Source organism: Carica papaya, chromosome 8 (assembly GCF_054855325.1).
Source record: "Carica papaya isolate Zhongbai chromosome 8, ASM5485532v1, whole genome shotgun sequence".
Lineage (NCBI taxonomy): Eukaryota > Viridiplantae > Streptophyta > Magnoliopsida > Brassicales > Caricaceae > Carica > Carica papaya.
In genome coordinates this window covers 7,592,731-7,607,550 of record NC_142316.1, presented here as the reverse complement: position 1 = coordinate 7,607,550, position 14,820 = coordinate 7,592,731, and the positions used below count along the sequence as shown (strand labels likewise).

At 36.8% G+C, this 14,820-nt stretch overlaps 2 protein-coding genes across 2 annotated transcripts; both read right to left on the bottom strand.

Annotated features, from left to right (window-relative positions):
- Positions 1-6,653: 6,653 nt before the first annotated feature.
- Positions 6,654-7,064, bottom strand: LOC148240427 (protein DOWN-REGULATED IN DIF1 11-like). The gene has a single exon (XM_088210301.1). It carries the CDS (start codon positions 7,062-7,064, stop codon positions 6,654-6,656), a length of 411 nt encoding a protein of 136 aa, XP_088066427.1.
- Positions 7,065-8,233: 1,169 nt separating this feature from the next.
- Positions 8,234-8,644, bottom strand: LOC148240426 (protein DOWN-REGULATED IN DIF1 11-like). Its single transcript, XM_088210300.1, has one exon. It carries the CDS (start codon positions 8,642-8,644, stop codon positions 8,234-8,236), a length of 411 nt encoding a protein of 136 aa, XP_088066426.1.
- Positions 8,645-14,820: the final 6,176 nt, after the last annotated feature.

Sequence of the window (14,820 nt, the reverse complement as noted above, 5' to 3'; positions counted from 1 at the left end):
TAAAGACACATTATATATTTATTTATTTATTATAAGGAATTAAATTAATATCACAATATTATGAGGATGACTCTGAACTTAAGAAAATTAATTAAAAATCCAGGTAGAGAATATTAGCCTGTATGAGGAACTACGGTTACAATGTTGCACGCGTTGACCCTAATCCAAACCCTTCCGCAGTCAAAATCTAGGATCACCTTATTTCCTTCCGGCAACACAGTGGCTTCAGCCACAAGTGGATTTTCTCTCTTTATAATTTCCGCTGCCTCATCTCCGTTTCTCCCTACAAGCTCCGGCCATGAGTTTTTACCTGCAACACCCATATATACATATGTATATTTTCTTATAACTATGCATTAATTCATTAACTTATATATACACATGTAATATTTCTAAATTAAATTACTGACAAAATAAGAGACTTCACTTTTTACATTTTTTTTTCCTAATAAAATTATAAGAGTTTAGTCTAGGTGTCAACCGGACATGTTAGGTTAAATAATTTGATTACTTAATAAAATATGTGATAAACTAAAGAGATAATAGGGGTCTTTTTTACACAAAAATTGAATTTTTTGTTACAATAAAAACAGAAAGAATACTGATTATTTAATATTATAATATATATATATATATATCAATAAATTTCTATGAAATAATTTTACGAGATTTAACCAATTGTATCAATTAGTAAGATATTACTAGAAAATAAGAATTAATCATTCACTTTTATTAAAATAAAATTGAGAGAAAAAAAGGTTGATCCATACTGACCTGGGCAATCAGATGACATTTTCTCTCTATAATTCAATAAAACAAGTGAAGATGAGTTGATGGATTTACATAGCTGATGAGGTGGGATATAAGTGTTTTTTCTTAAATCAGAAACTTAAAAATGCATTAAAGAAGGGAATTAATTACAAATTAAGATGTTATTTATGGGCAAGACCATTCTTGAGTTCAATAGATTTATATACATTGTAGTGACATTAATTTATACGTTAATATATTATTGGTTTTCTTTAGGTAATATTCATGTGTGCCTTAAGTAAATAATGCGTTGTGTAGGTTGTAAGTTATGTAACGGTTCCGAAATTTTAAAAGAAATAATTCATAAATTAAGTGTGGAAACGAAATAATTAGTTAGTGTCTATATTTCTTACACAATAACTTAAAGTACTAAATAATGCTACAGAAATTACACTTTTGAAAGAAATACAAAAAATTAATGAAATAAACGGAAAATAAATAAAGTACTAAATAGTACACTTAAAGTACTAAATAGTGCTACATAAATTACACTTTTGAAGGAAATACAAAAAATTAATGAAATAAACGGAAAATAAATAAAACTGGTATGCTACTCGCAACTCTCTTATGGATCAGCCTCTGGATTCTGGTCATCTTGATCTGAAATGGTTAAATAAGAAATGAGCTACGCTATCCCAGTAAGAATATCATGCTATTCAACGACATAGAAATGAAGGTTGGTAGAAAAATCAAAACAACTAATGGAGCTCTTAATTAAACAAATTCATTTATCATAAACAAAATCTTTTGCCATCTATTTACCGTAGTGAGATTTACAAAACAACTTATAGAAATAATAACATAACTCAAATAATGATTTCATATGCAATCGATTTGAATAACAATTTTATCCTTTATCAACCTATTAGTATCCATGGGGGTTTATAAGGATGTTCCTACAACACGTGAACCATTTCCTTTAACATTTCAAATTAACGGGCCGTCTCCATACCCAGTCCGATATGAGCCCCAAACCACTAAACCTCAATGCTCCGTCCAGTGTGAGGGTGAAATGGGTCGTCCCCATACCCTATCTGGTATGAGTGTCAAATTACCAAACTTCGATACCCCATCCGGTATGAAGCAACTTTCACGGTAGGATTTTCTATGCGCCCAGTTCGTCTACCATCTCTCAGGATATCCAGTAAGGCTGTCGCTTCATCCATTCACTTAATCACACAATTTTCCGTTTTTCTTTAATCTCTCTTTTTTCCAATTCAACCGTAAACCCATAAAATAAACAATACATGCATTCAAAGCTGTAAAATCGATCAATCAGATACTATCATGCATTCAAACCGTAAAAATAATTAACAGAAACAATAATATATAATTTTCGAACACATAATTAATTATGAATATTTTTTAAATTGTATAAAATACCGTATTATTATTAATTTAACTTCAATTCCATAACAGAGAATAGAGTAAGAGATTCTTACTCAATACGATGCCTAAAAAATGAAACTTATTGACTGTGCCTATCGCGGTCCCCGGATTCCTTGATTTTTTCTTCGGAAATTAAAACACGCTACAAGTATCTACAAATATCCCAAAAAATCCAAAAACAGTGTCAGGACCCTTTTTTGGCTAATTTTGAAATTCCAGCACGGTGGCTCCGTCGTGCTTCGGCGACGACGCCGCTGCCCGCGATGGTGGTCCACCTCAGGTTGGCTATTTTTGGCCAGTTTTGCATCAATCCTTGCGAGAAAACACAATAAGGGACCTCAGTTGGCCGAAAAAATTGAAAAACTGAAACTCACCAGCAGCAGGGCTCTTCGGTGAGGCGGCTCCGCTAGCTCGCTTTTGCGGTTGAGTGTTTTACTTTGGTCAACCTGTAGAGAAGAAAACGGTGAAAAAATTTTGCATAACGGAAATCGGGAAGGGCCTTATCGGAGGTGGTTTTTAAAATTTTTTGCGGCGGCACTGCCGGGCTTTGCCCGTAGTTTTTGGCCAATTGGCCGATCATTTTACTCCAATATGGCCATGGGGGTGTTTAAAATTGAATTCTGAGCAAAAAGAAATTTTGTTACTTCTTTTGGCGATCGGAAGTGGCTCCGGCGTGGCGTTGGATGGTGGTGGTTCTCCTTTCCAGCGATTGGGTCTTTTTCTCCGATGAGGGTGTCTGACGGCTAGGCTTAGGATTTGGTGTGAAGAGAATTATTTATATTCGTCCCCTTTTAATATGGGCCGTCCATCGCGATTGATCTGAAACGTCTGATCGCAATTAAATAGGGAGTGAATCTAGACCGTTCATCGCTATCTGATATGAACCGTCCAATCGCGTTTAAATAAGAAGTGGATCTGGACCGTTGATCGCATTTAAATCTGACCGTCCAAGCGCGTTTAGGGAGAGAACACATCCAGGTCGTTTGTGCATGCGGGAGCGAATATGGACGGTTTGATCGCGGGCACGCGGATCGCCCGCGTGGCCTCCCGTGTGGCACTGTGTCAGTGTCCGTTGCCACGTGGCGCGTTCTGGTTCGTAAGAGCTACTAACCGGGCATCTTATGTGGTATAACTTTTTTAAATTACATTTTGACCCATAGTTTTCGATTTTTCTTTCAAAAATACCCTCAAAATCCAAAATTTCACTTGTTTTTTTTTTCAAAATTATTTTCAATTTCATTCTCTTTCAAATTTTTTTCATTTTTATACTAAATTAAAATAAAAAATTAAAAAAACTACATTTACAAATTAATTTAAATTACAAAAAATTAATTTGGGTATTACAAGTTATTTTGTCCAAACTAAAAAATTTAACCCAATTGAAAAACTAAACCGAAATGGTTTAATTTAGTTTAGTTTTTAATTACCCTCCAAAATTTGATTTGCATTGAAATTAAATAAAATTTTTAAATCAAATTAAAATCCAAATTGTATATAATTAGAAAATAGGATATGATATTAATATATAATAAACTATTAAATCACATAAAATATCAGTCACATTTATTTATTTCCAATTATTCAAATAAATATCTAAAGGAAAATAACATAAGAGAATTTACTAATTATTGAAAATTAAATAAAAACTACTTATTTATTTATTTGGTTACAATGGAAGCTAGATCGGTCAAGAAACTAGCCCATGTATTATTACATTTATTATATGAAATTACGTGGGCAATGTTAGCCTATAGTAGGAACTAGAGTAACAATCTTGCAATCGTTTACCTAAACCCAAACCCTGTTGCAGCTAAAATTCTTGATCACCGGAGTTCCTTCCAACAACACGATGACTTCCAAGACATTTGGATTTTCTCTCTTTATGGTTTCCGCTGCCTCATCTCCGTTTTTCCCAACAAGTTCCGGCCATGAGTTTTTAACTGCAACACCCATACATATATATATATATATATATGTATATAATTTCTTATAATTGTGCACTAATTAATTACCCTTACATATGAAAAGAAGAGTTGATCCGTACTTACCTGGGCATTCAGACACCATTCCTTTCTTCTCTAAATTGTTTTTGTTTCTCTTATATGTAAAATTCAATAGAACAAGTGAGGATGAGTTCCTGAGGTTGTAGGGTATTTATATAGCATATGAGGCAGCTCGGTGGAGATGTGGGAAATTATTTCATGAATTTTAATTTGTAAAGTATGGCTTTGACTTTGATTAATGGTGGCTGTTCATAGGTTTTACGCAGCTTACCTGTCCTATACTGTACAGAGCTTATCCATATCTATTAACAAGGGAAGAACACCATATATAATAAAAGAGATGTTCTTAGTGTTTACCTATATATATATATATATATATATATATCAAGAGGAAGATAAGAAAAGAGTCTGCAGTCGTGAAGTATGGAATTTGAAAGGATCCCTGCTCATCCTCAAGGACTATATGCCTGATTTATCTTCAGATGAAATTGAATTTGATATTTCCTTATAATTTTTAAAAATAAAAAAAAATGATAATATATTTAAATTTTCAGTTAAAGTAATAATATATATAATAATTAGTTAGTTAAAATTTTTAAATATAAAATTAAAAAGTGATAATTTGTAACAGTTAACCAATTAATTTGAAAGGATTTTTCTTCTCTTGTTGTGACAAGAACTCTAAATTGATAAAAAATATAAGTTTTGATGAAGTAAATCTCTTAGAATCTCGTCTTAATTTGTAGGATAAGTATTTTTGAATTCTTATGAGATTTACTTGAAGTTGAAAGCTATTCATGAGGAGAGTTATGTTTGATTGCGGAAGAATGAATGATTATGTATAAAAAATCTTTAGAACTTTTATTATCTATATGACTATTGTGTCTTAAAAGAGATGAGTATCAAGTTATGACTCTCCCAACAAGAGTAATGACTCTCTCATGTGAAATACTTGAGAGTTTATGATTGGAAAGACTTTTTTGACCATTTTGTTATAATCATCTTTATCATAAGATCTTAGTGTGAGTTGCACCCCATTCTTTTCTTGCATCAACCCCCTTCTTCAAAATAATTTTTTCTCGAATTGGGATATTCTCATTAATTATTTAATTGACTCTCCTTCTTGTGAGAAAGATATCTCAACACTTTAATGCTGTAAATCCCAACACTTCAATGCTCGGACTTGGGTGACAGAGCTATATCCTCTGAAAGTGCCGGTACAAAAAGCAGTCCTGCGGCGAAAAATAGTGCCAGAAAAGTGATGGAACAATCCAATTTCGCCATATTGGGAGCAAGGGAAAGTTTTCAAAATAGCTTGTGTACAATGGTTCTTCAATTTTAGAGATGAATTATATAGATGTTTTTTTTATAACGGTCACTATAACATATTAATTTAACATCTACACCCTCCTCCGTTAATTACATCCATTAATTAAGTTATTAATTTAAGATAGAAATTCAAATTTTAATAGTTAAACGAACTAATATTGACATACATATTACCTTATAAAAAATTGATTTCATATTTATTGGCTTTGAGGTATTTTACGTTCGATCCACGAGATTAAAATATTTGTCCAACCTTTCTCAAAGAGAAAAAAAAAAGAACATATTTCTCCAATGCCTCAAACTACGAGGCAGATTTTCCTTATTTGGGCAGGCTGATTGGACTCGTCAGCAAGTTAAGTGCGAAGTTTGTTATGGGACCTACAATTTACAATAGTGCTAAAATTCAGTATGTACTAAAATGTTATTATTAGATTGAGTTAAATAGATCAATAAGAATATAGTAGTTTGATTTATTTTTTAATTTGTAATTGGAGGTCCTAAAAATTTTTATTGATTCCTTCCAAACAAAACGGACTGAGATTTTAAGATACGTATATTATTAGATTATTGTTTTGTTTTGTCAATTCCGTATATTACATATTAAGTGAATAAGTATGGTTTACGAAATTTATTATTTAGTTTTGTTCTTATTAGGTTTATTTATTTATTTTAATTAAAAACATCATGTGAGGAAAAAAAAATACAATTTAATTTGAGCTGAACCAAATAAATTTAGATAGCGTTAGCGTTTTTTATTTTTTTTTTCTGGCCCTATTCAGACTAATTGTCTCCTTTTTAATATCAACAAACACCCATGAAATGCCATACATAACTTACTTATTTGAGTGTTAATTTTCTAATGATATTTTCTACAAGAATTCATAAAAAAAAAAATTTAACCCTGTCCATTTGATAAAATTAAATTATTTTGCGACATATAACTTTTCAAATATTCTGATAAAACAATATATCAAGGATATATCAATGTGCAACTTTGTAGATACATATATACCTTGCTTAAAGCTCTATACTTTATATGCTTGAAATTAAAATCATTATTAATAGTCCAGAAAAATGGACAAATACAGGAGAAATTATAAACTACAATTAATGTATTATAACTCATTTGTCAAGAGAGATCGGAGCATGGGCTTCCTTCCCGTAATTCATTATGCAATAGTTCCATACTTCCTTGCTTTTGCTGTGGGCTACAGGTTCATATGCCTCTAGCTGTCTCATTGACAAAACGACATCCACCAAAATATGGTGACAATCTATCCCGGACTCTATTATTTTCAAACAACAATCTCGACTCACGTTGAGCTGATTTTTGAGAGCTAAAAGGTATCCCAGCACTTCAATGCTGCATCTCCCGTTAACTTTCTGGACGCAAGTTTGAAAGAATTCCTCATCGACTATATGATGCTCGGACTTGGGTGACGGGGCTATATCCTCTGAAAGTGCCGGTACAAAAAGCAATCCTGCGGCGAAAAATAGTGCCAGAAAAGTGATGGAACAATCCAATTTCGCCATACTGGGAGCAAGGGAAAGTTTTCAAAATAGCTTGTGTACAATGGTTCTTCAATTTTAGAGATGAATTATATAGATGTTTTTTTTATAACGGTCACTATAACATATTAATTTAACATCTACACCCTCCTCCGTTAATTACATCCATTAATTAAGTTATTAATTTAAGATAGAAATTCAAATTTTAATAGTTAAACGAACTAATATTGACATACATATTACCTTATAAAAACTTAATTTCATATTTATTGGCCTTGAGGTATTTTACGTTCGATCCACGAGATTAAAATATTTGTCCAACCTTTCTCAAAGAGAAAAACAAAAGAACATATTTCTCCAATGCCTCAAACTACGAGGCAGGTTTTCCTTATTTGGGCAGGCTGATTGGACTCGTCAGCAAGTTAAGTGCGAAGTTTGTTATGGGACCTAAAATTTACAGTAGTGCTAAAATTCAGTATGTACTAAAATGTTATTATTAGATTGAGTTAAATAGATCAATAAGAATATAGTAGTTTGATTTATTTTTCAATTTGTAATTGGAGTTCCTAAAAATTTTTATTGATTCCTTCCAGACAAAACGGACTGAAATTTTAAGATACGTATATTCTTAGATTATTGTTTTGTTTTGTTAATTCCGTATATTACATATTAAGTGAATAAATATGGTTTACGAAATTTATTATTTAGTTTTGTTCTTATTAGGTTTATTTATTTATTTTAATTAAAAACATCATATGAGGAAAAAAAAAATATACAATTTAATTTGAGCTGAACCGAATAAATTTAGATAGCGTTAGCGTTTTTTATTTTTTTTTTCTGGCCCTATTCGGACTGATTGTCTCCTTTTTAATATCAACAAACACCCATGAAATGCCATACATAACTTACTGTTTGAGTGTTAATTTTCTAATGATATTTTCTCCATGAATTCATAAAAAAAAAATTTTAACCCTGTCCATTTGACAAAATTAAATTATTTTGCGACATATAACTTTTCAAATATTCTGATAAAACAATATATCAAGGATATATCAATGTGCAACTTTGTAGATACATATATACCTTGCTTAAAGCTCTATACTTTATATGCTTGAAATTAAAATCATTATTAATAGTCCAGAAAAATGGACAAATACAGGAGAAATTATAAACTACAATTAATGTATTATAACTCATTTGTCAAGAGAGATTGGAGCATGGGCTTCCTTCCCGTAATTCGTTATGCAATAGTTCCATACTTCCTTGCTTTTGCTGTGGGCTACATGCTCATATGCCTCTAACTGTCTCATTGACAAAACGACATCCACCAAAATATGGTGACAATCTATCCCGGACTCTATTATTTTCAAACAACAATCTCGACTCACGTTGAGCTGATTTTTGAGAGCTAAAAGGTATCCCAGCACTTCAATGCTGCATCTCCCGTTAACTTTCTGGACGCAAGTTTGAAAGAATTCCTCATCGACTATATGATGCTCGGACTTGGGTGACGGGGCTATATCCTCTGAAAGTGCCGGTACAAAAAGTAGTCCTGCGGCGACAAATAGTGCCAGAAAAGTGATGGAATAATCCAATTTCGCCATACTGGGAGCAAGGGAAAGTTTTCAAAATAGCTTGTGTACAATGGTTCTTCAATTTTAGAGATGAATTATATAGATGTTTTTTTTATAACGCTCACTATAACATATTAATTTAACATCTACACCCTCCTCCGTTAATTACATCCATTAATTAAGTTATTAATTTAAGATAGAAATTCAAATTTTAATAGTTAAACGAACTAATATTGACATACATATTACCTTATAAAAAATTAATTTCATATTTATTGGCTTTGAGGTATTTTACGTTCGATCCACGAGATTAAAATATTTGTCCAACCTTTCTCAACGAGAAAAACAAAAGAACATATTTCTCCAATGCCTCAAACTACGAGGCAGGTTTTCCTTATTTGGGCAGGCTGATTGGACTCGTCAGCAAGTTAAGTGCGAAGTTTGTTATGGGACCTACAATTTACAATAGTGCTAAAATTCAGTATGTACTAAAATGTTATTATTTGATTGAGTTAAATAGATCAATAAGAATATAGTAGTTTGATTTATTTTTCAATTTGTAATTGGAGGTCCTAAAAATTTTTATTGATTCCTTCCAGACAAAACGGACTGAGATTTTAAGATACGTATATTCTTAGATTATTGTTTTGTTTTGTTAATTCCGTATATTACATATTAAGTGAATAAGTATGTAATGGCCCCGGAATTTTAAAATGAAATATGTGTATTAAAAAGGTCAAATACGGAAGCGTAATAAAAATTTTGATTAACATCCCTTACACTAAAACCAAAAACGTGCTCAAAGTATAAAAGAACAAACTAACTAAAAGAGAAACTCAAAAATAAAAGCTATAAATATAACTACGGAGTCTTCAGGCATCCCCTTCGCCGTCTTCCTGCGGAACGGGCTCGGGAACAATGTCTTCCTGATCTGAAATGATTAAATAAGGAATGAGCTACACCAGTCCAGTAAAGATATCACACTATCTCACTGTCACGGAGGTAAAGGTGGGTAGAAAATATAAAAAGACCAATTGAGCATAATTTACAACAAATTCTTTTATCAATAATAAAATCCTTTACTATCCACTTACCTCGGTGAAGTTCATAAAACAACATACGAAAACAATAACATTATCATCATCATGAAATCATATGAACTGTATAACATAATACTTATCACGCCTTTTGCATTTCAATCATTACACAACATATTTTTCCTCATTTACCAGCCTACTAGTATCCATGGGGATCCATAGGGGTTCCGCTACCCGTGAACCCTTAACACTTGTAATCAGATTCTAGAGCCGTCCCCATACCCCGTCCGGTATGAGGGTGAAACGGGCCGTCCCCATACCCCGTCCGGTATGGGCGCCAAAACACATAAGGTCTCCATACCTCGTCCTGTATGAGAGGCCACAATCCCGGTAGGGTTCCCTACGGACCCGGTCCGTCCACCATCTCCCAGGATATCTAGTCAGGCTGACCACATTATACGATTATCAATTTACATAACCTTTCATTCCCCTTTTCCTCAGTTAGCATCATCAAATCACACACAAACAAGTAAACCAGTAATTCATGCCAAACAAGACAACATACAACATCGGGTTCTCAGTCATTCAATCCATAATCAATAAAACAGTGATATATGCACACAAAACTATGAAATAAAAACATCAGACCTCATACTGCATTTAAAACAGTAAAATAGGCCAAACAACAGCTGACCGACAAACACACCAGACTCGGGCTCCATTAGCGACCTTAAACAATCTCACACATCTATTGATTCATGAAATACCGTTTTAGCATTTATTGAACTTTAATACCGTAATAGGAAATAGGGTGAGGGGTCCTTACTTATTTTCGGGGTCTGAATACGGCTCTACAGTGCGCCTACAGGCTGTCCCTAATTTTTCCTTAATTTTTTCGGGGAACTGAAACGCACTACTGGTACCTGCACGTGTCCCAAAAAATCCCAAATTAGACCCAGGGCCCCTTTCGGCCAATATCGCAATTCCGACACGACGGCTCCGCCGTGCTCCGGCGACGACGCCGCCGCTTGCAGCAGCGATTCGCCTCGGGTTGGCCATTTTCAGCCGTTTCCGGCCGAATTCGGCCACACTTGCATCGGTCCCTGCGATAAAACAACCCTAGGGCCCTCGGGGGGTCAAAAAATTATGAAAAACCGAAGCTTACCGCCGGCGGTGCTCTCGGGTGCGGCGGCTCTCCGGCGTGGTTCGTGTTTTGGTGATTTGGCTCCGATCAACCTGTAGAGAAAAGAATGGTGATCACGGTGATATAAAAATTGTATCAAACGGAGGCCAGGAAGGGCCTCATTGGAGGTAAAAACTGAGGAGGGGCGCGGCGGCGCCGTTGGGTTTCGGTTGTGTTTTTCGACCGTTTGGCCAGGAGTTTGGCTCTGATTTGGCCACAGGAGAACTCAGCATTGAAAAACGAGCCGGGGGTATGAAATTTACCTCGATCAACGGTCAGAAAACTCTCCAGTGCGGTGGCGGGTGGCGGCGGCCGGCTCCTCCGGCGTCTGGTTCGTCTTCTCCGGCGAGGGCTGGCGGCTAGGGTTTTTGTGGTCAGGTGTGGGGGGTTTATTTATACCCTTTGCCTTTTAATCACAGCCGTCCATCTTGATTTAATCTGGGCCGTTCGATCGCGATTTAATTTGGATTAAATCTGGGCCGTCCATTGCGATTAAATCTGGACCGTCTGTGCGCGTGCATCTGGGCCGTCCGTGCGCACGCTTGATCCAGGCCGTCCGTGCGCGCGAGAACGCATCTGGGCCGTTCGATCGCGCGCACGCGGACCGCCCACGTGGCCCGTTCTCGGGTCGGCGTGGCCTTGCCACGCAGCAGGTCCTGGTTGGCCAGGGCTGCTGATGTGGCGCTGACGGGGCACAATTTTTTTAAATTACTTTTTGACCCCCGGTTTCCGATTTTCTTTTCAAAAATACCCCCAGAATCTAAATTTTCACCCCTTTTTCCCAAAATCAATTTCAATTAAATCCAAATAATATTTTTACCCAATTTTATCATTATTATTATTATTATTTTTATTATATTAAATTAAATTAAATTAAATTAAATAAATCAATTAAAATTCAAAAATTATAAAATAAACTAAATAAAATAAATTAAAAATTAATAATAATAATTATAAAAATGATAAAATTAATGGGTGTTACAACTCTCCCCCCCTTAAAGAAATTTGGTCCCCCAAATTTGCCTCTTACTCTTGGTCGAACAAATGGGGATATCGGGCTCTAAATTCTGATTCTAGTTCCCAAGTAGCCTCCCTGGGCGTGTGGTTCTGCCACACGACCTTTACAAATGATATTTCCCGGTTGCGGAGTATTCTGCTCTCTCGGTCCGTGATACCGACCGGTACTTCTTCATAAGACAAGTCCTCTTGGAGTGGAAGCGGTTCATGAGCCAAGACATGAGAAGGGTCCGGGTTGTACTTACGTAGCATAGATACGTGAAACACGTTGTGAACTCGGAAGAGCTCGGGAGGCAGTGCTAGTCTGTAGGCAGCGGTACCAATCTTGTCTAAGATTTCAAAGGATCCAATATATCGGGGGTTTAATTTTTCCCTCCTGCCGAACCTACTAATTCCCTTGAAAGGAGTGACCTTAAGAAACACACGGTCACCTTTCTCAAACGCTAGGTCTCTCCTCCGGATAACTGCATAACTCTTCTGCCTACTCTGAGCTGTCTGAATGTTCTTCTTGATTTTAACTATCTTGGACGTGGTCTCCTCTACCAACTTCGGGCTGAACAATCTTCTATCGCCCACTTCCTCCCAACAAATCGTTGACCTGCACGGGCGCCAATATAGCGCCTCATATGGAGTCATGCCGATACTTGCTTGGTAGCTGTTGTTGTAGGCAAACTCTATCAGGGGTAGATGGTCGTCCCAATGGCCCCCGAAGTCAAGGATACAAGCTCGGAGCATATCCTCAAGCGTACGAATTGTCCTCTCTGATTGTCCATCAGTCTGGGGGTGGAAGGCAGTACTAAGAGACAGCTTTGTTCCCATAGCTTGCTGGAAGCTACTCCAAAACCGAGAGGTGAACCTGGGATCCCTGTCGGATACTACTGTTATTGGAACCCCATGCAATCTGACTATCTCCTGGATATACATCCTTGCCAACTTGTCCAATGAATCGGTCATCCTGATGGCTAGGAAGTGGAAAGACTTGGTAAGTCGGTCAACGATTACCCATATGGCATCGTGTCCTGAACGCGCCTTAGGTAGCCCCGATACGAAGTCCATGGTGATATGTTCCCACTTCCATTCCAGGATCGGTAAAGGCTGAAGTAACCCACCTGGGCGCTGATGCTCTGCCTTGACTTGTTGACATACCAAACATTTAGATACAAAGTCGGCTATGTCTTTCTTCATCCCATGCCACCAAAACCGGGGTCGTATGCTTTGGTACATTTTGGTGCTTCCTGGATGCATGACAAACTTCGAGCCATGGGACTCTGTCATGATGTCCCTTTTTAACTCACTGTCATCTGGGACACACACCCTGTCTTGGAAACGAAGTAGTCCATCAGCAGATATTCGGAATTCTGAGCTCCCTCCCTGTTTTGCATCCTTCTTGCGGGCTACCAAGGCGGGGTCAACTGTCTGGGCTTCCCTTATCCTCTGAATTAACTCGGGCTGGACTGTCAGGTGGCTCAAACATGTGACTCTCTTCAGATCATGAAGTCGAACCTGTTGTGTGGCCCCAATTGGTCTGCATTCTGAAACCATCAAATAGGCTAAGATACCTGCACTTTTCCTGCTGAGGGCATCTGCTACCACGTTGCCCTTACCCGGATGGTATAAGATGTCACAATCATAGTCCTTAAGGAGTTCCATCCACCTTCTCTGACGCAGTTGAGATCCTTCTGAGTGAATATGTGTTTCAAACTCTTGTGATCGGTATAGATCTGAAAGGTCTCTCCATACAAATAATGGTGCCAGGTTTTCAAGGCATGAATGATTGCGGCAAGTTCCAAGTCATGGGTGGGATAGTTCTTCTCATGATTCTTTAACTGTCTGAACCCGTATGCTATAACCTTTTCATGCTGCATTAGGACACAACCCAGGCCCAGATATGAGGCATCACTATAAACTGTATATCCTCCCGATCCACTCGGTAAGGCTAGTACGGGTGCAGTGGTCAGCCACTTCTTTAATTCTGAAAAACTTCTTTCGCAGTCTTCATTCCACTCGAACTTGGCATTCTTCTTTGTGAGTCGGGTTAGAGGAGCTGCTAGACTGGAGAATCCTTCAACGAACCTGCGGTAATAACCTGCCATTCCCAAGAAGCTACGGATTTCCTTAACTGATGTCAGTTTCTCCCAACCAAGTACCGCTTCAACCTTTTCAGGATTCACTGATATCCCTTCCTTCGATATGATGTGTCCTAGGAAGGCAGTCTGCTCAAGCCAGAATCCACACTTACTCAACTTCGCATATAGCCTCTTGTTTCTAAGGACCTGCAAAACTTGGGCCAGATGGTGAGCATGCTCTTCTCTGCTTTTTGAGTAGAATAAGATATCATCGATGAACATGATGACAAACTGATCCAAGAACTCTCTGAAAACTCTGTTCATCAGATCCATAAAGATTGCCGGGGCATTGGTTAGCCCGAATGGCATGACCAGGAACTCATAGTGTCTGTACCTGGTTCGGAAGGCCGTCTTGGGGATGTCTTCTGTTCTTATCTTTACCTGATGGTAACCTGATCGTAGATCTATTTTAGAGAAGACCTGTGCACCCTACAACTGATCGAAAAGGTCATCAATCCAGGGAAGAGGATATTTGTTCTTAATTGTTACCTTGTTTATCCCTCTGTAATCAATGCACAGTCTCAACGTTCCATCTCCCTTCCTTGCAAAAGTAACTCCGACACCCCAAGGAGAAACGCTGTGTCTAATGAAACCACTGTCTTGTAACTTAGTGATCTGTTTTCTTAGTTCTTCCATCTCAATGCGGCTCATTCGGTAATGAGCAACCCAGATGGGCTGGGTACCTGGCTGTAAGTCTATGGTGAACTCGACCTCTCTGTCCACTGGTAGACTGGGCAGTTCATCCGGAAATACGTCTGGAAAGTCTCGGACTACTGGAATCTCTTGGATACAAACTTCCTTCTTGGGCTTACCTAGTTAGAGAAAATACAAGATTAAGGTACT

What these genes read in the sequence shown, in the direction of transcription:
- LOC148240427 (XM_088210301.1), bottom strand. Translation starts at nt 7,064, where the DNA reads ATGGCGAAATTGGATTGTTCCATCACTTTTCTGGCACTATTTTTCGCC.
- LOC148240426 (XM_088210300.1), bottom strand. Translation starts at nt 8,644, where the DNA reads ATGGCGAAATTGGATTATTCCATCACTTTTCTGGCACTATTTGTCGCC.